Source organism: Hirundo rustica, chromosome 14 (genome assembly GCF_015227805.2).
Source record: "Hirundo rustica isolate bHirRus1 chromosome 14, bHirRus1.pri.v3, whole genome shotgun sequence".
Taxonomy (NCBI): Eukaryota; Metazoa; Chordata; class Aves; order Passeriformes; family Hirundinidae; genus Hirundo; species Hirundo rustica.
Genome location: NC_053463.1, coordinates 3,451,911 through 3,477,765, shown reverse-complemented (window position 1 = coordinate 3,477,765; position 25,855 = coordinate 3,451,911). Strand labels below are relative to the sequence as shown.

At 47.3% G+C, this 25,855-nt stretch overlaps 1 protein-coding gene across 11 annotated transcripts in view; it reads right to left on the bottom strand.

Moving 5' to 3' along the window:
* Window positions 1–25,855, bottom strand: part of UIMC1 (ubiquitin interaction motif containing 1) — a 40,196-nt gene that overhangs the window by 13,894 nt on the left and 447 nt on the right. For 7 of the 11 annotated variants that reach the window (XM_040078248.2, XM_040078249.1, XM_040078247.2 and 4 more), the window contains exons 2-7: window positions 21,564–21,721; window positions 13,147–13,234; window positions 8,013–8,137; window positions 6,522–7,679; window positions 2,981–3,045; window positions 387–475 (exon numbers count right to left, since the gene is read on the bottom strand). In XM_040078248.2, coding sequence (XP_039934182.1) covers window positions 387–475; window positions 2,981–3,045; window positions 6,522–7,679; window positions 8,013–8,137; window positions 13,147–13,234; window positions 21,564–21,713 — 1,675 coding nt within the window. In that variant the 5' untranslated portion in view covers window positions 21,714–21,721. Of the gene's footprint in view, window positions 1–386; window positions 476–2,980; window positions 3,046–6,521; window positions 7,680–8,012; window positions 8,138–13,146; window positions 13,235–21,563; window positions 21,722–21,961; window positions 21,982–22,082; window positions 22,219–25,786; window positions 25,806–25,855 lie in introns of those variants that run through there. The other 4 variants (XM_040078251.1, XM_040078250.1, XM_040078252.2 and 1 more) reach the window with 4 other exon arrangements.

The window sequence follows — 25,855 nt, the reverse complement described above, 5'->3', positions numbered from 1 at the left end:
AAGGAAGAAAAACTCCTTAGTCCCAAAGGTGTTTAATTAATGTAAGACAAAAATTATTTCAGCTCTCGTGCTTCACATATTATCTTGACACTGAAAAATCTGAAAACCTGATTGCACTGCAGAGACACCTTGTTTTGAGTGGTCTCTCCATGTCCAATGCACATCCAGGTGTCTCCTCAGCAAGGCTCCAGCAATCCCTGTCACAGGGGAAATGGGCCCAGAACGAGGGGATCAAACTAAATTACCTGAATAATTTTAGCCTTGAAAAATGGAGATGGGAAAGAAATCTCGTTTCGTTCAAATAACTTGAAAATTCTCTTCTCTCTGAATTTCCTAAGCGTGTAACTTTCGGTACAAAATTCATAACAGTCTCAAGTGCCTCTTACCTGGGCAAACAGAGATCTCTTCTTCAGCAGAGTTTTCTGTAGCAGCATCTGGGCTCCCTTTACTGCCAAGTGGGGTCATTGTGGAGATGCTGTTCAAAATATAAATATAACATGAATCTCCAATCCAGTAGGTGTGAGATCTGCCTTTCCCACACAGTTCAGAACAGCAGACGATGCCATAATTTCCAAGTGGTCAATATCTGACAGCAAGAAATGACCAGGATAACAGCAAAATATAGGTCTAAAATGCCATCCTAAGCAAAAGCCCCAAAGGAACATTTTTTTTTCCTTCTTCTAGAAAGGCAGAAAGGGTCATTATCTCTTGTCAAGGGAGCAAAAATACCTGCTCACAATTGTGGGACTCTGTGGGAGAAGATGTGTGAGTTATGCAGGTACCAGCACTGTGCTTCTTTCTGTCTAGGGAAGGAAATCCTCACAGGAGAAAGACAGACCTGCTTCATCCCACATTATCCTCTCCCTCCTCACTCTGTTCATTTTCTCCCTTATCCCTGTGCCCGGCATCCAGAAGCAGCATGGATGTGACACCAGGCATTTTCCCTGCAGCAAAGTCCTTACAGCATTAGCGCCGTGGTTCCTCAGAGGAGCACCCAGCACTGCTCCTCTCATTTTGACCTTTGGATTCCCTCCTTTTTTGTTTCTCTCCCACCTCACTGCACAGTGTCTTTCTGACACAGGCAGGCATTGCTGAGTAAGTCTGGCACCCATGCTGACACACTCTGTGCCTTGCGTGGCTCTCTGATTAGTCTGATCAAGTATGCAAGAACACACTTTAAAAACATGAATCCCCGCACTGACAAACACAAGATTTATTAAGCTCAACCACAGGCCTTAGAGAAGAGAGAACAGCCACTGCTGATTTATGATAAATAACAAAATTCTGATAGGAAATCACAAGTGGCTTTTCTCTCTAAATAAAGCATCTCAAAGCATTTGTTATGAATCCAGGCTGAGCATGTTTTACTCTGTGTCTAACATCAGGGCTCTCTTCAAAAGAACTCACACAAAACAACTTGCTATGACATTTATAAAATGGGCTAATCAATTTGAAGTCAAACCACATTTCTTGCTACACCAACTATCTCCTGGTAACAAAGCCTATAATCATTTATTAAAACCCCAATCTTCCATGCTCTCTACAAAGCGTGGAACAAGCGGGGAGAGCAGCCCACAGAAAGCAAAGCAATCTCTTCACAGGACTGGCACTTCCTAAACAGCTCCACTCTCTCCAGACAGCTCAGAGCCATGTTTTCCTATTAAGTGCTGCTGAGGCCAGCCAGTTGGGGTGCCTGAGCCGTACCCAAGAGAGGCCGGTGCTGGCAAATTACCAGGAGCCATATGGCAACACTTAATGTGCACAAAACTGCAAAGACTGCAGCCATTTCTTTCCTTGCTGCAGATGTTCCAGCAGCTCGAGGAGGGGCCACCGCATCCAGGTGCATCCCACCCCAAGGCAGGCAGCCAGGAGCTCCTGGGCAACTTGGGGAACGTCCCAGACTAACCCCACCAGCGACACCAAAGGAAACAGGTCCCTCTCCTTTCACATCCTCCATATCCTGGGCTCTCAGGCCCTAAGCAGGCGGGAGGCCAGCGCTGCAGAGCGCACACCTCGCTGCCTTCTACGCAAGCTCAGAGCTCAGCTGTCACTGGCTCATCAGCCTCGGCAGCAGCGGCAGCTGCAGGTTCCTCCTGCTCCCCAAGGCAGGTTTTAAGCTTGTTAGAAAGGTGCAAGCAAGAGAGATTTTCATACTCTGCATATTGATATTAACTGCTCAGGCCAAATGCTGTTAGATCGGAGGAAAGTTTTGTTCCAAAGCAGGTTTAAATTATAAAACCCAGCAAATTAAAAACACGACATTATCTGGCTTTTCTTGTAACTTGCTCCCTGAATCCTCTCCCATTTGTCCTTCTTGTCCATAGCCTTTGCTGCGGAATTGCGTCCCACAGGAAGGAGAGGGGAGGAAAAAAAAAAAAAAAAAAAAAAAAGGAAAAGAGGAGTAGGCTTAAATCTGAAGAAAATCATGTTGACTTGCCCCACACCTGTCATCTGCTGAAGTGGCTTTTCTGGAGCACTGCACTCTATCTTTGGCTGATAGGCAGTGCCGTCTGGCTTCCTCCTCCCTGCTTTCCTCTTCAGCAGTAAGGCAAGAACATAAAAATACACACAGAAATCCAGTAAACCCTTCCCCGTGCTGCCTGTGCGCCTTCCCCGACAGACACGTGATGGCATCGCTGTAAGTCACCTCCAGCTCCCCATGGCTTTACTGCACCATGTCACAGCATCTTCAGAGGGCAAGGAGCAACTCCTTCAACTTGTACAAGAATGCACCTTGCACATCTTATAAAGTAACAACAGCAACTGATCCCTTCTCCTCAGCTGTGCCCCACCTCTCACATGCTGCCCCAAAGGCATCTATTTCCAGGGATACTTAACAGCAGTGACTGCAGCCAGCCTTTCCAGCAAGCCTTGCAGTGAGCTGTGTTGGAACTGAACCCCAAAATACTCCAGGGAGAGTGGAAGAGCCCATATCACTAGAGAGAACCCGTGAGCCCCACGCTCTGAACACCCCACTCACCTCTGTGCAATTTGCATGGGTTCCCCATCTTCAGGCACATCCTCTGCAGGCAGTACCTGGGAGGGCTGGAAAGGAAAATTCTGGTGTTATATAAAACAATGTGCACAGCTGACCGGGGTCTGCTGGGTCATTGGATTCTGTCCATGACATTGCACCTGGTCTGCTGTATATTTTTATCTGAAAATGGCTCAGTATCCATCCGGAACTAGTCAGCTTTTTCCCTCCATCCCTCCTTTTGGCAAGGTACTCCCTGTAATAAAGCCTGGCAGTACTTTTTGTTACCTTGCTGCCTAGACGTGTTCCTGGACAGTCCATGCCCACCCTCTCCTTCCAACATTGCCCACCATCCCTGCCTGTTCTCAGCATCCACCTCAGTGTATTTGAAGGCAGCAATCATAGCTTTTCTCCACCTGGGCTGAGCTTGAAACAACCCAAGGTTTTTAGTGTCCCCTGCACTCCCCCAGGTACCCTAGCAGGCCTCACCTACTCCACTTTAAAACTTATTTTCCTGAGCCAGAATGACCTGATCAACTGGTACACCTAATGCTTGACCATGAGAAACACTTTCCTGAAATTTCCAGATAAAATCTGTTGCATTTTTCTTGCCTGGGAAATCAGCTGTCCCATCAAAAGAAGGGAACAGATTAACCTGCACAATCCACAGTTGGAAAATCTGTGTGCATTTTATCCCATTTTTCATTTAGCTCTATGACTCCACTTGTTCTTTCCTTTAAAATTTGTTCAAAAGCCTTATGCACTGCCGAGGTCAGGCTAACATGCCAGTCATTACCCAGATCCCTTTCTTCTTCTGCAGTGTACATGTTACACTTGCCATCCTCTAATCAAGTGGAATTACAATGGTTTATTAGCAGTCCTTGAGATCAGGCCTACAATTTCTCATGTTAGGTCTCAAAGAAACCCAAGGAGTTTTCCTCCCCCTTCCTTGAGTCTATCAAATACTGTGAGCTTGATTTCCACCAAAGGTTTCAACTTCGATCAGCTCCACTCCTGGATATACTTCCCCAGCAAGCTCCAAATCAAGGCCCCTCCTGTCAAATTCCCCTAACACGACTCCAACCCCCAAATATCCTGTTTTATCTAGGCTTTCTTTAGTTCTTTGCAGCCTAGCTCATCATTAACATAAAATACCACACTTCCTCTTTTATTTTTATTTGTCTTTGACCTCAATTGTGCACTGCTTAACAATGCCTCTGCCCTGGTCATGAACACTCACCCATGTTTCTGTTTTTCTTTGTACATCTGTTATAAAACAAGGCACTAATTCAGGTCACCAGACTCTAAATCTCCAGAATTGGGTCTTTTCCCTCTGAATCTTTTAAAGACCAAGAGTCCCCTAACCTTATCTGAAAGGCTCAGAAGAAATTGATTCTATTAGCAATGAAGTTTGTTAGTGCAGGTTCACAGGCTGTGAGATCTTCCGACAACCAGGATTTGCTCTGTGCAAACATCCCCTGGCTGCGGGAGGCAGTGGCAGCAGTTGAGTGCTGCCAGGGTGGAAGGTCTGTGCCCATTCCAGGTGAGGGTTTCAGGGCAGGAGTACAGGCAGCCTCCCCCAAGCACATCATTTGCACCTTCATTTCACACATGGCACGAGGCCACGTCCTTTTTCAAGGACAGTTTTGAGTCCTCAAGGATGATTTCTACACTCAGCACAGCCTAAGATCTCCCACGGGCAAAGCAGCCCTGGTGGCACTGGGGGAGCCCCAGGGCAGCACAGGCAGCAAAGGGATGCAGCAAGGTGGAGACACGACAGCTCTGGGCCCCTCCTTTGTCACTGCCAGCGGAATTGTATTTGATAGAGGGAAAAAAATGGAGACAAGGCACAAGCAAACATCAAACATATCGATTTTGCAAGTAAATCACCTGCTCTGGCCTCAGTGTGCGACTGCACAGAGAGGCGAGAGAAAGGAGCTACCTCTCATGCTGGATGTGATAAAGCAGATGAAAAGGCATTTAGAAATTATTTTCTCTCGTGTAAATAGAAGACTGGCAACTTTTGGGCTAGGGTTGAAATTTTAAAATATGCTCCCCCCTCTCTTATTTTTTCACCTTAAAAATATCAGAAAGGCTACATCTCTTGGCTATGGCTCAGAGACAGCTCCCACGGTCAAGAGGAGAAGGTTACGAGTTACCACTCAGCACCACTAAAACCTCTTTTCTCTCCAAGAATTAATTAGGTATTAGCATTAAACAGATAATATTTTAAAAAATACCACACAATTTTCAATACTGATTAAAAGTTCATGCCCTTCCCAGCTGCTGTAGCCTCCCAGGAGCTTTAGAGTACACATCCACAGACCTCCAGTCACCCCAATCTTCCAGTATAATGACACCTTAATTTCCAGAGGAAAAGCTACAGAAAAAAAAGTGCAGTTTGCTTTAAGAACCTCTCAGGTCTTTTGTATCTATCCTAAGGAAATGAAAAAGGGCACAAGTCAGTTCCTTTCCTCTGCAGATCACCTCTAAGGCTTGTTTAAATCTCCATCTGCTAAATCCGAGCCAAAGCACTGTCATGAAAAGTCACATTTCAGCACAGGCTGCTCTGCTCTTTTTCTGCAACCAGAAAATGCAGACATGACGTTTTTCCTAAGTGTTCAATATTACAAGACAGAATATAAATATCACAAAACAAGTTAAGTATCTTTCTAACACCAGGGTAAATGATCAAATACACTTGAAAACAGGAACAACAGAGCCAAGGCTTCAGTCATAGAGAAGATAAAGTTATACAATGATCCGGGAGTGAAGTCATTATGAAAAATGAGGGTTGGAAAAGGCTGACACAAACCTAAAATACAGCAGTAATAAATACTTCATCTGACTAGCAATCTGTTTAAACTTAGCAGTGACAGAAAGCTGCCTTCCGCTCCAGCAGGAGAGCCCTGACAGAGACAGAGGCTGACACCTAGTGTCTAACACACCCGAGCCTGAGAGAAGGTGCCCAGGACAAGGACAGGGAGCACCACCGTAGTGACAGATCACCAGGGCAGGCAGAGGATGCCTGTGACCACACAGAGCCTCTCCTCACAGGAGGGAAAGGAGCACTGGGAAGGGTGAAGCACTGATGGATGCAGACGAGCATGAAGGAGCAAACAGGAAAGGCTGCGCTGCAAGGACAAACCCACATCTCTGTCTGCAAAGGGAAAACCAGAGCTCTCCACGCAGCCACAGGTTTATAAACTGGTTCATCAGGGCTGGTGGTGGTCAGCATCACCTCTGTGTCCTCTACCTTGACACACTGCCAGGCTGCACCCTTCTGAGGAGGATCAGCTGGATGTGTTGGTCTCTGGAGCACTAATGATGACTGCCAGGCTGCTCAATGGCCCCTATCTTGAGTGAGCTGGGTGTCAGCCTGTACACTTCTCTCCCCTTCACAGTCACCTGTGTGTGGCTGGGGGAGGAAGTCCCTAGATTTAAGAGGGGTATTAAACAGCAGTGCCTGCTTTGCAGAAGGGACTGAACCGTAAAATGGACAGAAGGGCATGGTTGCTCAACCTCTATTCAGAGGCAAAGCTCTTACCTGGCAGTAGCTGGTAGTCGGTTCATCGTCAGAAGTGGAGTTCTTCTCTTCTTCCATGCTGTGCCCTGGACTCTCTGCCTCCCTCCTCTTTGAAGGGTGGAGCCAGGTGATGTTTTCAGATTCCTGTCCCTCTGTGTCTCCATCTTCTGTACCATCAGCAACCCCATTCTCCCTGCTTATCTCCTCTCCTTTCCCAAGCTCGTTTTGGCTCAAGGAAGAACTGGGCACAACAGGGTTACCAAACTCCTTCTTATGCAATAGCTGCCTCTGAGCCTGCTTCAGGCTCTTCTGGTAAACCTCCAGCTGACACAAGATGACTTTGGTGTACTGGTTGGGGTCCACCCCTTTGGGGCAGAAGGGGATGCCCCAATAATAGTGCACTGTGTCTCTTGCCTCCTCCTGTTTGTGCTTCTCCTCCACCGCAGTCAGCATGCAAAGATCCGGGGTACTGCCAGACCCCTCGTTCTGCTCTGCCCGCTCTGTGGAAACACAGACCTTGGCAGCATGCCCAGGCTGTGAGCTGTGTTTGGTACCTGCTCCTCCACCACTCCTCCTGGGGCTGTCACACTGTTCCGTGGTCCTGCTCTTCCAGGGTGTGGCTGAGCTCCCAGTACCAGCTTCTCCCACAGAACGGCCAGTGCAGGGCAGGAGCTGCTCTTTTGGTTCGTGGCCTGCTGCTTCGGAAGAGCTGGAGGGGCTGGTGAACAGTCTCCGAGGTGTCAGCCGCCAGGAGCCTCCTGAAGCCACCTTGCCAAAGGTGGGACTCAAAGACATGAAATCCTCTCCAAGAGTGCTGGGTAACATGTTACTCGAATCACTTTTTGCTGGTGAGGAAGACTTTTCACTTGACCTTGTCACAGGCTGGCCCTTCCCCGGAGACACGATTATGCTGGATACTAGTGAGCTTTCAACGATTTCCTGGCTCAACCTCCTCAACACTACCAAGGGGCTCCGGGCGACATCCATCTGTCCATTCCCATCAGCTCTGGAGCTCTGTGAGTGGGAGCTGCAGTCAGAGGGAGGGGTGTCAGGGCAGAATGCCAGGCCTCCCAGGATCTCAGAGCCTTCTTTCTCAGCAGGCTGGCTTTGGCCCTGTGAATCTAGTGCTTCCACTGACAGCTGAGGAGTTGCAGTCGACGAGTCTGAGGGCTGACAGCTCTGAAAAACAAAAGGTTGACTCTCCTACAGATATGTTCTCCATCAGCACAGAACAACCAAGGGCTCCCCCAGCACACTGGCAGCCGTCACCCGGACTGCAGATCTCCCAATCCCAAATCAGAACTTTGCACCCCAAAATAGGGGCAGCTGGGGTTAGACTTCATGTCTGTCTCACTAGGAACAGTACAAAGCAACTACTATCATTCCAGTTTGTGCTGGGAATATCTATGCCCTCCCCCAGTAGAACTTTCTTCTGTGCAGCATGGTAAAACAAGCACAGACAGCAATGTTGCTAAAGAACCCTAGTGAGCCTCTTCACAGAAGTGCACTTACACTAAGGCTCTCAGCAATGGCCTTCCTCAAGAGCTCCTCCTCTTCCTCTTCCTGACAGTTCACTTGTCTAGCCTCTTGCTCACTCATTTTCAGGGCCAGTGCAAATTGTTCCTCTTCAGTCATCTCTACAGCAGAAGAAACAGGATAATGTCAAGTCACAGCTGCAGGTGTATGTAAACACTCAGTGAATATTCAGCATGTAGGGAGAAAGGGGTGAGAGTCCCACACCCCCAGGAGGAACGCAGAGAAAATCATCTAAACCTCAGCTTGTCCTGAAAAAGTGTCACCAAAACTGGAGCAGGCAACACTAAATTAAAAAGGTAACTCAGGTCAGCAACTTCACCTCAGGTTTCTACAGCAATCTAAGCTCCCGTTCCCCAAGTATATTAGCTGCAACACGACATTTTATTTGCCATCAAACAACGCACACTGCAGCTGCAGAACGCATGTTAAAGGAAAGAGGAAAAGGACTTTGGAAAATGTGCTCATTTTTGTATCCCATAGGCTCAGCAGGAAGGTAGGATAAACAACGTATCTTCTTTAAGACACTTTTTTACTAACCGAGCAGCACACCTCACTGTCTTCTGACACCGATACCTGCAATACCACAGGAGATCTACCCAAGAGAAAAAGAGCTACATGTTGTTCACCCTGAGCTGCAGGTGGAAAGCCCTGTGGAGGATACTGTTACTTGCTTGATGGTATTTTAGAGGATATTTCACATGCATACATCCCCCTTCTGCTCACATCACCACTCCACTGCATCACTAAGTCAGTCATGCATGGGAAACAGGTTTCCTACAGTTGTAACTGCTATTTCAGCAGAAAATTTATTCCTGAAATATTCCTCGCTCCAATCAAACCAGAAGTCTAGACTGGCTATGTAGAAACAAAGCAGTTAGTTACTTTGGAAAACACTTATTTACTTAGATTCAATCCAACACTTTCAGTCTGCTTAAAATATACAATGCCTGCAGAATGGAGTGCAGCTTGAAAAACAACTCAACAGCACTCTCAGGAGCTGAAAAATACATCTTCTCACTTGAAACAAATTGACAGATTTCTTTCAGAACCCGCTCCCTCCTCCAGGCAGAATCCTGCACACGCCATCTCATGCATGAACCAAAGGCTCGCGCTCTCCGACGGGCTACAACATCTTTAAGGCATGCCATTTGAACAGGGAGGCTGCCCAAGCAAAAAAAAACACGCCTTCACTGCAGCCAGCTCCGGAGACAGGCGTTTCCCTGGGTAAAGATGCACTCACAAGTTGCAGGCTCCCATTTTCTACCCCATCCTCTCCCCACCAGCTGCCACCCAAACGCAGCAGTGCAGCCGTGCTCTGGCCGTACTGCAGCCTGTCCATGACAGCACTGCTGCAACCAGGAGCATCCACAGATCAGAGCTTCGCTCTGCCCTTCCCCCGGCTCAGGGATGATGGCAGCCTCGTACTCCCCCACCCAAGCAGGATCTGAAGCATTTTTGGACTGATTACCTTCAGATTCCTTTATGTGTCCTACTAAAACAGTGCTTAGCTTCAGGTTGTTGGTTTGGGGTGGGGAGGGGTAATTCCTTTGAAAATTAAGAAAGAGGTTGAAGGGAAAGCAGACTGCAGCGCTCTCAGGGCTCGTGGGGATCTTTTGTCCTTGGACAAAGTCACTCTATGATGTTACAGCCAGAAGGGACCAGGGCAAAAAAAAAAAAAAAAAGTCCCTTTAATGGAAAGCACAGTCCAGTGTATGGAGAAAGCTCCCAGCCACAAGAACAGCAGCATTAAAGAGCATATCACAGAGTCAATTAGGCTGGAAAACACCTCTGAGATTGAATCCAACCTTTGACCAAACACCACCGTGTCATCCAGACCATAGCACTTATTGCTACACACAGTATTTTCTTTTTCTATAATACCAAACACCTTCCAAGTGTGTGCTGATTTGTTTTCCTGCCCAAACCATCACAGCAATCAGGCCAGATCCCACAAACTCAGACATGTGCAGGAAAAACTGGTGCACATGATCGGCACCCTGCAACACACGACTCTCCACGTGCTTCAACAGGGGCCTGAGTGTTTGCCAGTTCAGGCTATCAACATCCATGAAGCTTAATAAAAAGAAACATTTTTTGGCGAGTTACTGCTGTACATTTTGTTTTCTTCTCCCTCCCTGGCACAGCAATTTCCCCTCTGGGGACAGGGAATGTGCCAGACAAATGCTGCCTCTGGCAAAGAAACCAGTGACAAACAAGATGCACTTTAGTGCACGTTCCAGTTGAGTAGGTGCTCTGGAGATGGGGAAAACTCAAGTTTAAATCCACCTGGCATTACTGTGGGGAGAGCAAAGAGCAGCTCTGCTCCTGACTGCCAGCAGACCTGACCTGCTTTAAGTGGAGCTGACGGTATCTCATGCTCCAGGACTGATCACTTCTCAGCACCGTGTGTTTTATTAAACTTGATGCTGATTGCAGCCGTCATAATTTATGATGATTAGAAACCCAGAGCGCTGCGTTAGCCCCCGACCACTGTGTGCAAACAGAGCTGGGGAGAGAGCTCAGAGGAGGGGGATCAATAGATGCAGGGAGAAATGACCCCTCTCCATCTGGACCGATGCTCAGCTCGCACTCATCACTCGCCTGCCTCGCAGGAGCCCATTCCCACGGGGAAGCACCGGCACTGGGAACTCTGCATCTCACACTCCAAAAATCCTCTCCAAAGTCACATGTCCATCCCAACGCAGCAGGAAATCCCAGCGCCTCTCTGGGGACCAGGGCATCCAAGAGACCCGCAGATGGGAAGGAGGGGTCAGAGAGAAACAGCCCTAAACAAATTAAACCATTTCAGAGCCTTTTTAAATGCTAATACGGCAATTTGCAAAGCGATTTATGTTCCATTTTGACATTTGCAAAGTGAATTAGATGCAAAACCCCACTAGTTGTAGTTAAAACACTTACTAATAAGAGATTTACTCAAAAAATAACAAAAATGCGGGATCTCAGTATTTTTACATATCCAAAGTGCAATTACAGTAAAAACATTCAAATGTGCTTTAAAGCACACTTCCTCCGGAAAAAGAAAGAGAAAGACTTCTTTACGTTTTGTATTTCCATTTATCCTGTCAGGATGAAACGTCACAGATAAATTTTACTTATGGCTCTAGGTTAAAATGAATAAAACCACAACAAAGCAAAAAAAGGGAGGATACGCTTTATAACGAGTGCCTGCCAAAATCTGAAATTTTCCAGTTTTGAGGAGAAAGAACTTGCTCTCCCCAGAAGCATCCAATCTTTACAAAAGACCAATTTGCCTTGCAATTCAAAGAATTTATTTAAAGATACTGGGAAAAATAATTACTACCTCAAATCTTAATATGCCCAAAAGCAAACACCAAAAGTCTAATTTTAGCTCCCCACAAATGCGAACAGCCCCACCATCACACGTGCTTAAATAAGCCCCTGCTCTCTGACTGCGACACCAGGCACCCCCAAACTCAGACGAGCACACTGAGCAAGAAAAAAAGGCAGATTTTGCTCCAGGAAAAGAAAAACTATTATCAATAATTTCAACTTCTAGAAACACAGCAGAACTCCTCTGTTAGAAAACGTCTGGAGAGCCAGTCCTGTCTCCTGTGGATTTTCTGGAGCACACTGAACACCTTTTGCACAGCACCAGCTCCTGAAACCCTACATATTCAATGATGCAACGAGGACATCCAACTTCAGCAGATCCCTGCTCTTAGCACCATATGCTTGGTCACATTTTAGTGGCATCTCTGAGGGGGGTTTCAGCTTTAATTTGGTGCTCTGTTTCCTTTGGGAGAAAAAGAAGAATAAGAAAAAGAACTCCTTCCCCATCTCTGACTTTGCTATCTTACTTGTTCAACACAGACGTGCACAGTGGGCTGCAGCTCCCACAAAGAGCTGGGCTGTTCTGTGCTATGGCCTTAGGCCTCTATTAAAAACAATTTAATTCACACAAGCCCTGTGAGGACTGACAAGCCCAACTGCTGCTGCTTGTGGAGCACTGGCGTGCTCCATTTTGTTCAGTGATTGCTTTGAGTTTTTCAGGAGGCAACATCTCTCCCATTTTAAGACGTCCTGAATTTTACGTGCTGGATTGAGCACTGCCTCACAGAGCACAGGAACACGACTGGGGATGCTCTGGGACCTGGCTGCTGTAACATGTGGGGCTGTACAAGGAGCAGAGGTACACTGCCCATGCTCAGTGGGCACTTCTGTCTGTACATCAGAATATGAGTGGGAACATCTCAGCCTCTAGCATCTGTTCACAGACTTATTGTCCATGAATGCATTTAATCCCTTATTAAAGCTGTTGATACTGACCTCTCCACAACCTCCCGTGACACAAACTTCCAGGAGTTTCACCCCATGCTGTGTGAAGCATTACTGTCCTTCACCCGTTTTAAACCTGTCTATTTCTTGCTATTTCCACTGATACACCCCAGGAGCTGGTAAACAACAGCTCTGTGCTCAGCTGAGGCATTGCCTTCCCGAAGGGAACTTTGATCCCACCATTCTCTCCTAACAAAGCTTCCCCAAGCCCTCCAGTCACTCCTCACCAGGCAGCTGTTCCACCCCTTCATGGCTTGGGCTGCCCTTCTCTGGTTGTACCACTGTGTCCTTGATACACAGAGGCCAGAACTGCACACAGTGCTCTGACAAGGATGCACCAACACTTTATGTAACAGCAAAATGACATCAACCAAATCCCTGGTTCCTAACACCCTTCCTTATGATGCCCAACATTGCTGGTGCCCTGGCTGTCCCCGCACTCGAGCTGATGATTTCAGAGAACTGTCAGCTGCGACTCAGATCCTTCCTGAGCGGCAGCTGTCGGGTCAGAGCATTGTGATGTTTCAGGGACAGACAGGAGCAGAGAGGCATGGACAGGAAAGCAGTTTGTGACTGACGGCGCTTTCAGATCAGCCTCAGATGGTTTTGAACCCAGTGAGGTACCAACATCCTTGCACACTAATTTCAGAAGTGCAAAATTTAGCCCTGTGAAGGGTCTTTTCTGCATCCCCAGGCATGTCACAGCCTTTCTGCAAGGAAAATAATCTCTAACACAAACAGCAGAAGCTGCTCAGCACCAGACAACGTCCCCAGCCCCACAGTTGAGACCTACGTGCAATTTTTCTTTTAGCAGCAACCTTTGTTCGATCCAGCTGCTTTGTTCTCTTCTTTTGCAATCCACTCTCTTCCTTTGACTCCTGCTGCAATGGAAAAGAACATGGTGAGTGCATGCAATATGTAAGAAATACTACCAGTCCCCTCCCCCCAGCTACTCAGACACAAACACTGGTTCAAGAACAAGTGTCTATTTGTGTGAAATTTGAATTTCAAACGTAATTCAAATACATTCTGTAACTATTAAAAGCTGTGTGATAAGCCTAACGAGCAAAAAGAGTTACAGACTGACATAAACAGAGAAGTAGGAGAGACAATAGACTTCATGCCAGTCACCACCATGCACTGCACCTGCTACCCATGATTTTGGAGAGAATTTGTTTGGCCTTGCTAAATCATTGATATTTGTAAGCACTCAAAACAGGAAAACAGAACCTTTTTATAAGTGAGCATCGCACACCTGTAAGCCAGGACCGTTTCCTGCCATGTAGCTTCTGGTACCATGCACAGGCAATATGAGGTGATCAAAACTAGAACCCCTAGCCATTTTTGGAGAACCACACCAATGCACCCTGAGGGCAGGAGGGCCAGCTGTATTTTCTCCTCATGCTATTCTCTCATCATATTCTTAGAATCAAAGAATGGTTTGAGTTGGAAGAGACTTTAAAGATCATCTCATTTCAACTCTCTGCCATGGGCAAGGACACCTTCCACTAGACCAGGGTGTGGACCTGACATTTCTAAGTCTGAAGGGATTTTTGCTTGCTAGCAGTGCTAACTGTTTCCCAAGGGAAAAGTTATTGAAAAAGCTTTTTCCCAAAACAAACATGGCAAAACAACTATCTTTCCCAAGACAATTTTTGTCCAGGTGGTGTTTTGCTCTTTCTCTAGTCTCACCAATGGGATTAGAGAGGTGTTGCTCCTATTCACCAACCATGTTAAGTCTGTATCGGAACACCTTATAAAAGGTGGTAAGAGTTAGACAATAAAGCTTTCTATACTCTTTGCCTTCTGAAAAATACTTGGAGTCTTTCATCTTTCTTTCGTGTCCAACAGCGACACCAAGGTGCTCAGAGTCCCATGCAACCTGGCCCTGAACGCTTCAAGGGGCATCCACAGCTTCTTTGGGCACTATTGCCACAAGTATTTCATTTTTGAAACTTAAATACTTCAGAAATTTGTTGTCTCAAGGCTCCCTGGAACAATACTCCCACAAACAACTTAAATGTGTGCTGCTTTAAGCACAAGGACTGCAGCAGAAATAGGCACAGGCTTAAATGACACAAATTTCTGCAAGCTGCTGTCCTAACGGCTTAAGGCAGGGCACAAGCATTACTCAAGGCTGGCACTGGACCCCTTCCAATTTGTCTCTCTAAATCAGGTAGGATTAGAATCAAATCCAGTGTTTCAGGCAGAGACCCACGCCTGGCCAGGACGGGCTTTGCACTGCTCCCTCTGCAGCTACATTGAGTTTTGCTGCCCATGAGACACATCAGCCACATGCTTGTGCCTCATTCCACCTCCTGTGCCAAGAGGAGGGTTCAAGGAGGGGCACATGGCTTGTGCTACTTTAACACAAACAGATATATTGATTATTTTTGAGTGTCATCCAGTTCTTTTGTCCTTTGCCCATGTTTCTGAACCCTTGAAGTCCTTCAGACTGCACCTCTGTGCTGAGTTTTGTTGAAGATATCTCCGGCTTTAGCGTTATCTGTAGATTTTATTAATCTATATACACCACTTGCTCCCTTTTACAGATCATTAATGAGGATGTTAAAACACACACAGACCTAATATTGATCCTCTTGGCCTCAGCTTTACATCTCTCCCAGATGAGCCTCTCCTTTGTTCATCAGCAGCTCTTACTGACAGTCTTTTAGGAGGATTTCAATCCAGGAATGTTGCTACCTAGACCAAATTAAATTATTTATCCAACTAAGATTTTGCAAGACATATTATTAGGTGGTTTCCTGAAACCTGAATGCATTACAGTTTTTACATGCCCTAATACCGACACCATTCCTCACTTCCACTGACTTAAGAATCACCTCACAACACAGCAGCTTGGCAAGTACACACACACTCATGCTTGTGCCTAAGGGGTTTTTTCTGTGACTGATTCCTTCTCTTCCCCACACAGACTGGTTTAGGTTCCCCCTTTCCAAGATCTGCCACTGTGTCTCCAAAAGGCTATGTCACATCCAGAGTCTCTCTTCCTAGGAGATGGACGCCAAGCTCCTGCTCAGGAGGTGAAATCCTCTCTCTTCCAGGGCCCTGGCATGGTGCCCTGCTCCACAGCTTTCCACAAGCCATGGGATCTCCCACCCCAAACTGCCCTGCCTTGGTCTGCAGCACCAGCCCCATGCTGACCTCGTGGGCTGCTCACACCTCAGCGGATGGGGAACAGTCCATGGGATCACACCAGGATAGCACTAGGATTGTAGCCTGCAGGAGGTTCAGCAACAGCTCTCCTGCCCTCCCCCAAAACCCTGTCTAACAATGCTAAACCCACCCCAGTTTAAAACAGGGGCAATTTAATCCTGACAGGCTCTGTAAATCCCCAGCTCTTCTCTCTAGGTATCAATCTTCCCCTCATCACTCCCGCACTTGCTGGAAGGTCAACCCTGACACTCTCATCTGCAGCTCTCTTCCAGGGCACTGATGTGATTTATGAGCACACCAAACTTTCCAGGGCTGTGAGTGCCTGCTCTGTGCACAGAGACACACACTTACAGCACACACCAAGGGACAACACAGGGCTCCAACACCCCCAGGGTTTCTGAGGGGAGCAGTGTGCCCAGCGCCGGGCGCGCCGCTCGGATCCATGGCACAGCCAAGCACGTGCCTTTAGGTTCCCCACGCTGGTCCTAAAGAATCTCGACATTTACATCAGTGGCAGGAGCAAAATTATTGCAGGACACGTGTTGTACGAACCTTGTACGTTCGAGAAAGATGCTTAAATTGCTCAGCAGCGTTCTACTGAACAGCCCTGGTACAGTGAACCGCTGAAGCAAATCCAATTAATCCTGATGGGCCAAAATATATACACACATCTCGATTCCAAGAATTCTTAAATCTTCTTTATTTTTAAACCCAGAAAATAAAACTTACCTTTTAATTAGGATTTATGGCTGTTTGTACCTCTGCTGGGAGACAGCCCCGCAGGCCCCAGAGTGCTCTGCATAAATGCAGGCATGGATGGTAGAAACAGAAGGGGCCAAGAAAATTCAGAGAAGACAACAGGGCTTGCTCTTCCTGACCCAACCTTTTAATGCTCATCTATCTACAAGGATAATAGGAACTCAAGGGGCCACTCAACCAACTGCCTTTCTAATAAGATCACTAGTCCAAAAATAATCTTAATCAATTAAAATATTCCCAAACTGCAGCCAATACTCTTAGTTACAAGGTCATCTCCAACACACATCTTCCAAGGGAAACTAATTATTACAGTGGAGGCGAGGTAGGAACTGCACACCTCTGCTCAGTGCCAGCCTGGAGAGCATCCCTCCTCCTCTGCTGTCAATTCAAGGCATAAGGGCCAGAAAGAACAGAAATTCTCTTCCTGTGTCAGGCTCTGCACTTTAAATTTATGATGCTCTCCTATGAGCAATTTCACTTTCAGCATTGTACACAGACGAAGAAATAGACAGGCTTCCAAAGTTCCTTACACATTTAGTGGAAGGCAGCCACTATTATTCTTCCTTGTTTTTGTAACCTGCTTGGTTTCACCAGACAGCAGGAAATCAAATTCCCATTTTAAAAATGCTTTTGCACGTACTTAAGAGAAGCTGATTCTGCCAGCAGAAACAGATACAGCTCCACTCATTTCTAAAAGCCCATAAATGGAAGCCAGTAGCCAGCATCCCACATCCTGCTCCCTTGAATCCACATGATAAACCACAGAAATCAGCTTCTACTGACTCAGGGAAGAAAAGGCTACAGCAGAATGTCTCCACCCCTAACAGTGCAGGCTGCAAAGTCAAAAGGTCTGGGTAATTTTACTGCTCAACTGCAGTTGAGACCATCTAACAATAGGGCACAGCCAAACACCACACATCCTGCATGGGAAATATGCAGATGAAAACCAGACTAATTTATTTTTAAAAGCCAATTAGATGTTGGAATTGCCATGTTTGGCTCTTGCCAAGGCTGCTGCTGAAATTAATATCACACCCTACTTTATTAGTCTCTGACTTCGGTTCAGAATCTGTTTCAGCTTTGCTCTTTCAGCTCATTAGAACAAACCTGCTGGAAGTGGAGATGAACAACAAGCCACAACAGGGCTCATGCCAGGATTTGCAGTTCCTGACACAGGGAGAGAGGACTCTGTAGGAAAGAGGGCTTTTACTGAGCTGTAAGGAGCCTGGATTCAGATCAATCTGATTTTCAACAAGTGAGCTCAACAGAGCCATGAAGCCTCCTCCAGAACCAATTCACATTGCATTCTCCTCTGGGAGATGGAGGCACTGGGTCCCTGGGCACCAGCAGAGCTCATGGAGACAGCAGGGCACTGCAGCAATTCTCCCATGTGGCTCTGCTTTGCTCGGATGGTCAGTGGTGTGAGGTGGCATCCTGGGATTAAGTTATTTTTATTCCTAGTAGCTGGTGCAGTGCCGTGTTTTGGATTTAGTACAAGAATAATGTTGATGGCACACCAATGGTTTAGCTGGTGCCAAGCAGTGCTTACTCTAAATCAAGGACTTTTCAGTTTCCTGTGCTCTGACAGTGAGCAGGTGCACAAGGAGCAGGGGGAGCTGGGCAAAGGGATATTCCACACCACAGCACCCCCTGCCCAGTGTATAAACAGGGGGGGATTGGCTGGGAGACAGCGATTGCTGCTCAGGGACTGGATGGGCATCGGTGAGTGGGGGGCAAGCAACTGGGTTGTGGCACTGGTTTCTCTTGGGTTTTACTCATAGAATCATGGAAAGGTTTGGGTTGGAAGGAACCTTAAAATCACTTCATTCTAACCCTTCTGTCCTGGGCACTTCCCACAAGCCCAGGCTGCTCATTGCCTGCCTTGAACGCTGACAGGGACGAGGCACCCACAGCCTCTCTGAGTATCCTGCTCTAGTGCCTCACAACCCTCACATTAAAGAATTTCTTCCATATATCTAACCCAAATTTCTCCCCTTTCAGTTTGAACCCATTCCTCCTTGTCCTATCACTACAGTTCCTGATAGAAAGCAGTTCCTCTCTCTCTTCTTTTCATTACAATCATTCTTGATATCATCATTAGGTTTATTAATAGTATTATTATATTTTATCTTGTTTCAATTATTAAGCTGTTCTTATCTCAACCCACGAGATTTACTTTTTTTCCCCACTATTCTCCTCCTCACCATGGGGTGGGAATGAGCAAGCAGCTGCCTGGTATTTAGCTGCTGGATGGGATTCAGCTATGACAGGTGGGCTGTGACATTTCCAGTGCCATCTTCTCCACAGCAAGATGTCCATCCTGCCATGCCTGGTCCTGAGGTGAGTGTCCACAGTCACAGCTGATGGAAACAGGATAGGGCAGTGGCTGGGTACCCCAGCCAATGCCTAAATGCACCTCCCTCTGCACCACAGCCAAAATCTGATCTGGAACATCAACACATGCTGCTGATCACCCCGACTGTGAGTATCTCCAAACACAGGAACACTCAGGCCAAGGGATGTTCTGCACCGAAGGGAAACAAGCCATGCAGAAATAGATGGCACCATCACCCTGGAATCTTGTCATATGCTCCCCAAGGGCTGGCAGAGCTGATGGATCTGGCAGAAATAGCTTGTGAGACTTGATGCCTACTTTACAAGTGCAGGCAGGTACTCTCAAAGCTCCCAAAGGATCTATCCAGGCAAAATATTCTTCCAGAAGGTCCCAGACCAGATCAGCAGCATTTGAGGATCAACTGCACTAAAGGCTGCAGATCATTCTAACAGGTCAGCACAACGTTTGGGCTGTGCTCAGAGCTCATGTTTGGTCAGGCCCTGTGTTAAGGAACAATCATCTTGAAGACATGGCTTCAGGGGTCAAACCAACAGCCCAATGCAAGCAGGAGGTTCAGGAGACCAGGAATTATCATGCCCAGAGAGAGCATTGTCGGGCACTACTTGAAATATTGTGTATTTGTGAATGAATATCCATCTTCTGGCACAGGCAACCAACTCCCTGTGGGATTGAACAGCCAAGGGAGATGGGAACTACTCTACTCATTCGGCATGTCGGCATTTTCAGAGACACAGTCTGCACAAAGAAGGTCATCTCTTTTGGTTCCCACAGAGCCAGAGAGACTGTTCTTATTTTGTCTGACCCTTTCCAAAAAAAGAGAAGTGTTCCCCGAATCCAGGATTATATATAGCAGAGATCAGAAAGCCTCACGTCCAGAAAACTTTTTTTTTTTCTGATGCAGCTCTGCAGATGCCACAGCACAGACATGAGCAAAGAAAGGGAACTTGGCAAAATAACATGGATGAGCTTGATAATCCAGCATGACTGAAAAATTCCTGGGAGAGGCAGTCTGCCAAAGATCATCAAAAGTGAGAAGCTGGAGGCTTTCCAGGTGCAGCTGCTACAAGATCTGCTGGTCTGGAAGCAGAACTAGGGACTTGTTCTATAGATACCTGCCAAGAGACTGCCAAGGAAGAAAGCCATCGAATCAATGATGCCCAAATTGTCCTTGTAGCTTTTGATTCATAAGGAACCATGTCCTAACAGATGCAAGATTAATTGAGAATGCATTGTTCTCTAAAATTGCTATTGATCTGAGCTTCCCACACCTCTTCTTGAACACACAACAAGGTCTTACCAGTGCAAGAACAACAGTTACAACATTCAAAATTGAAATTCAACTTGATGTACACAGAAGAGCTGAGACAGTTACAGAAGGCAGACAGATATTTCTTTTTTTGAGATCCCAAGTAAATCAGTTTTGCGTTTGATTTTGCAGAAAACAACACGACAAGAGACTGTGGCACTGGATCTGGAAGCTGATGACTCACAGAAAGAGACTGAAGTGAATAAATCCACTCATTCAACTGACTGAACTGTTGTCACTTAAACAGAACCTAATTGGCTCTTTAACGGCCTCTCTGAGCATATCCTTTTCTGTAATATGACCGATTATGCCATCAGAATTTATTGTTTATAGACAAACTTACAGAACAGTGAGGGAGCCTAACCTTTTTATAGATGTGTTTTAAGAGACATTTGTTTCCTCTTTTTCAGATACGTGCACATTGAGATGAATAATTGCAGACAATAACAGGTCCTGATCTTTTATGTACTGCAGCAGCTCTTATAGCAGCTGATTTCTTTTTTCCTTATAGGTTTCACAATAAAGGCCAGTGATGCAGCAGACATCTGAAGTTAACTTAGCATATTGCAGAGCTAAGGACTTAACCCCACTGAACTATTACTGCCATATGTTCCATTTCTTTCAGGGAATTTCCCAATGGGAAAGAACTCAGACAATGTGAAGAAAAAACATCCAATATTGTTTGCCCTGTGGCTTCTTACTGTTTATTTCTAGAGATTTTCCCCTCCTCACATGATAATCGCCTTATTGGAGAGCAGCACACTGCAGATGTGGGAGCAAAAAGGACCTGATTTAAGATCTACAGCTTGAGAGTGAACTGAAATGCTTTTGAAAATGGTGGAATTACAAAAAGCAGCTTAGGATCTCCAATCACCAGCAAGACAGAGCAAAGCCTTAAGAGTCACACATAAAAAACCCTGATTGTAATAATTTCCTCTCGTGTACCTTGCTCTGTTAAGGACAGTTCTGAGGGCTCTGGGTCCTCCCCAGGCAGGAATTCCCGTGCTCATCCCATCACCCGTGTAACCAACACAGACATTTCAATCTTGAGGGTAGTGCTGATGTGCCTAAGCCGACGCTGGGGATCAGGGATCTGAGCCTTGATGCCTTAGCCAGGCACACCCACACCACATTCCCCTTTACACCCTCTGGAGCTGGGTTACAAACTGAGGCTCCTGTAATTCAGAATCAGTTTACCAGACGCTGCCTGTCTCTGAGCTACTCACAAGCCTGAGTTCTGAATCATTTTCTTATCTATTTGCACATAATACAGAATCATGTTGCTAAGGTTTAGCTGGAAATCAATCAAATAAAAATTATGAAAAAAAAGATTTGTAAAGGGATTGAGGAAAGGTTACTTTTAAATTACGTTTCAGATTCAGTTCTGAGAGGATTTGGTTATCAAATCCCAGACTCATAACTCACCCTCACGAAGCACACCATTCATTTCCTAGTCAAATAGGATTTGATTCATCTCATATGTAAGGAAAGGAATGGCACAAGACCCTCTGTGCAAAGCCTGACCCCAGCCCAACAGCGAGGGCTGCGCTGGCACTGTCCTGCAGCAGCAGCGCCCAGCACAGGCTCTGGGTACCCCAAAGCCATCACTGACCTCTCCATCGCTGTCGGATATAATAATAAACGCATCCACAAAACTGCGCTTCTTCTTGGCATTGGCTGGGCTCCTCTTCTCTTCCTCCTCTTCCTCCCCATCCTGACCTCGAGATTCCAGGCCCTCTGCAGGCTTCTTCCTCCTCGGCATCCTTCACTCTGAAGTAGAGGGAAAGAGTAAAAGCCATTTGTTTCCTTCTGATTTAGATTTCCCCTAACACTCTTTTTTTCTTTTTGCTATTTTTAGGCAAAAGACCCCAGGCACTGAAACCTTATTACAAAGCGTGGTGGATTTAGTGTTACTGGGAGCCACATGCACCAGTCACCACTCATCTAGTTAAGAACACTTTATTACAGCTGATTGCTAAAAAGGGGTTTCAGGGGAACAGCAACACAGACCAAAGCTGCTCTGAATGCCTTGTTCCAAAGCAATGAGGCTTTCCTCTAAAAGCCCACCAGCAAACTCCTCCGCAGCGGGTCTCCCGCCTTCCAACACAACCTCCCCTCCTCAGCCCCACACCTTGACCAAAACAAACTGGGCTGTGGCAGTGGATCAAGCTGACATTTGCACACCACAGCACAGCCCTTTGTCAGCTTTTGTATTGGACAAAACCAGGGGGAAAGGCATTGTTCGTTCAAGGATGCTGTCCTGCCGTCTGCACAGCTCAGTGCACGGCTGCTCCAGCACCACAGACAGGGAAAACACAGGCAATGGCAGCAGGCAGGCTGGAAACAAGACAACAGGTTTATCTGGCAGTATGGGTTTCTCAATGAGCAGCAGCCTCTGGAAGAACTCCATCCAGACATGCCCAAACCACCCGCATTAACGAAGGCACTTAACGAGCAGCGAGGAACCTGCTGAGTGTTATTAGTGCAAACCTGAGTGCGTGGAACGATTGAGGGCAGGTGCCCACACAATGCAAACTGGTACTTCAGCATCCCTTCCCGTGGCAGCTCATAGGATGGAAAGGGATGCACAGCAAGCATTAGCTGCCTGCATCCAAAAGAGCTCAGAGGAGAGGACTGGGAAGAGATCTCAGGAAAGGAGAGCAGCAGGACAGCACAGAGTTAAATCACCCTTTCCTGCCTGTGCTTGCTGTTTGCCTGGTAGCTCGACAATAACATTCAGTGCTTCTTGAACTGTGATGTAAAAGAGCCTTACAAAGCAGGCTGAGCATGACCAGCTCTGCTGAAGTTCAATTAAACATGCGCAGACAGAGGCTGAACAACAAGCCCCTCGTTCCACATCAGGGAACAGCAGAGCTGCAAATGCAAGTTAAGTTGGCCGGTTCCCAGACCAGTGTCCTTCCACAGAATCACCCTGCCTTCCTTCAAGATCACTGAAATAGCTCAAATGTGTGCTGAGATCTAAAATAAGAGTAAGAGAAGATGCAACAGAAACCCTACATCACCCAGGATAGAGCCAAACCCTTCTCTGTAACACCACAAAATTGCAAACAGCCACCGAGTACAGAAACACTAAGGGAGGCCAAAATCCCCATCAGCGCCGGGAACAGCAGTGCATTGCTCCATCTACAGTCCGAGCAGCAAGGTGAAGAATAACCACGCTCCCTCCCTATGATCTGCAGCCTTCCTTCTGCAAATACATGCACACACACGCCCAGAGACAAAAGGCGATTATCCTGGTGAGTCATGATTTGCACCAAAGGTTTGCTGAGCCCTCTGAAAGCAGAATGTTGCACAAATGGGCAGCCACGGCGCCAAAGTGACTGCAAGGACCTCTGCAGTCCTCCAGTGTGCGTTTAGGAATCACAGAATGGTTTGGGTTGAAAGGGACCTTAAAGATCATCCCATTCCAAACCCCTGCCACAGGCAGGGACACCACCCACCATCCCAGGCTGCTCCAAGCCGTGTCCAACCTGGCTTTGAACACTTCCAGGGATGGGGCAGCCACAGCTTCTCTGGGCAACCTGTGCCAGTGTCTCACCACCCTCAACAGGAAGAATTTCTTCCTAAAATCTAATTTAATCCTGCTCTCTGTCAGTTTGGAGCCATTAAAGGAAGGGAAAATAAAAATAAGCACTGCTCTTGGTAAAGCACTGGCTCTTGAAAAACAAAGCTGTTCATCTCCAGCTAAGCTGAACTCCAGGGTTGTCGGAATATCCTCACTATTTGCTCTCCATATTTTTATCTTTTGCTCCAAATGGTCTCTTTGCCCTCCCTGTTCAGGGAGATGAGCCAAGTCTCACACCCAGCTGCTGTGAGCTGCCTCCACGAAGTGCATCCATGGTGGTAAAGAATGTTCCTTTATCTCTGGAAAATCACTCACTCATATGCTGTGAGGAGCACAGAAGGACCCACACAGGGTCACTGAGGCTTTGGAGAGGCAGCCTGTAAACCTTCTTACCCCCACAACAAAAGCAACAAACAACTGCTGCATTGCCTCTTTTTTTTTTTTTTTTTTCTCTTTTAATCCATGCCAGTATCACCATCTCTCCTCTGACTCTGCGATACATCTTCTGCTCAGTGCTCTGTGCTAAATAAGAGATCACTGAGAAATATCAGCTGAAGTTATGATGAGTCACCTACCTTCAACATTTAAAGGAGAGAAAAGAGGAGATGTAAGAGATGTAACCACACAACTCCCACAACGCTTCTGAAAATGAAGGGACTTGTGGCAAAGAGAGACTCTGAAAACGTAACTAAGGGAACAAGACAAGTAAGAGATCACTTGTAGCTGTGCTAGTCTGAGGCTGTGAGTAGGAGAGCAGTAATAGCTTTTATTAGACAAGCTGGTGTAGCTGAGAGAAGACAACACGCATCAGAGCACAGACCTCCTCTTCAGGAAGCGAAGCTGAGCATATTTTGCTTTTAGCACTCTTGGAAAGGATAGTTGTGAGTGCCTGAGGGGAAGATACCTGCTTTCAGACCCAGCAAAAAAAAAAGGCCAGAGACTGAATTATCTGAAATTACCTTTGCAGTCCAGTTTGCAGACTCATTTTGAGTTATCCAGATTTTTTTCCACCTCTGAATTTAAGAGAATTTCTTCGTAAATGCTCTGACAGCAAAGGTGACCTCCTGACAAGGAACTCACACATGCCACGCTTCTCCAGTCACATTTTTAGGGATATCCTTGAAGATCCCAAACTTGTGATTATTTGTCATTTTCCCTCTCATCTATCATTTTGATGAATCAGAAAGCAATTACCGACAGAATAATTCTAAATCTTGACACCGCAGCTACAGACCTGCCAAGCTGTGACAGCTTGAAAAATGCTCGAAAAAAAAACCAAGCCAAAAAAAAATGAATGACTCTCATCCCCGGATGAGTTCCTGAGTCGCTGGAGACACAGGCTGTCGCTTTGTAAACAACTCCCCCCACCTCGGGAAGCAGAGGCATGACGCTCCCCGTGCTCAGGAGGGTCAGCACCACACGCTTCCATGGAAATATCATCCCCAGACCCCTCGGCTCGACCCCGCACGCAGAGCCCAGCTGATGCTCCCTGAGCAGGACACGAGGGCTGGCAGCGCCCCGGGGAGAGAGGAATTGTTTACAGGATTGATCCGTTCATAGAGCTGGCTCTGCACAGAGGGGACACGGGCACCGCAGAGGCCACGCACGGCCGGGCGCATCCGCACAGGCTGCTGAGCTCTCGGGAGATGCTCCCTGCTCCAATGCCCTCGAGTCCAGCCCGAAGCATCTCCCTCCTCCAAGGGCAGGCGAGGAAAACCTTTTCCCTCATGTACACGGAGGGAAAGCGACCCAATACCAGAACCCACCCACGGTTCTTTCCCTTTCCCAACCCGCTGCCTTCGCGCACGGAGGGCTCTGCACGGAAAGGATGGAGTCAGGGATACCCGAGAAACTGGGGAGAAGCACGGGGGATCCCAGGCGGGATAGGGGTGAGCTCTGGGGAAGGGGATCAGCCACAGGTGGGCAAACCTAAGAGAAGGGAGCGTGCAGGGGCTGCCCCGGGAAAAGGGGAGGGAGCCAGGCCTGGCAAGCGGAACGGGAGAGGCAGGAGCGCCTTGATCTCAGGGGACGCGGCCAAGGCAGAGCTCCGGTTTTCGGGTCCTTTCCCCAGGGGACGGTCCAGGAGGAGTGCCAGGGTATCCCCAGCCACAGCACCTGGGGGTGTGCCTCTCTCTTCAGGCAAGAGACAGAGGAAAAGCCCTTAGAGGGGAACGGGAGGTGTTCCTTCCCCAGGGGACAGGGCTGGAGGCCGGACCCGGGGCGCCGGAGGCGGGGACCGGGGGTGATACCTGGGGATGGCCAGCCCGGGGGTGGGGGCCGGAGAACGGCCCCGGGCGAGGGGAAGGGGTTTCCCTCGC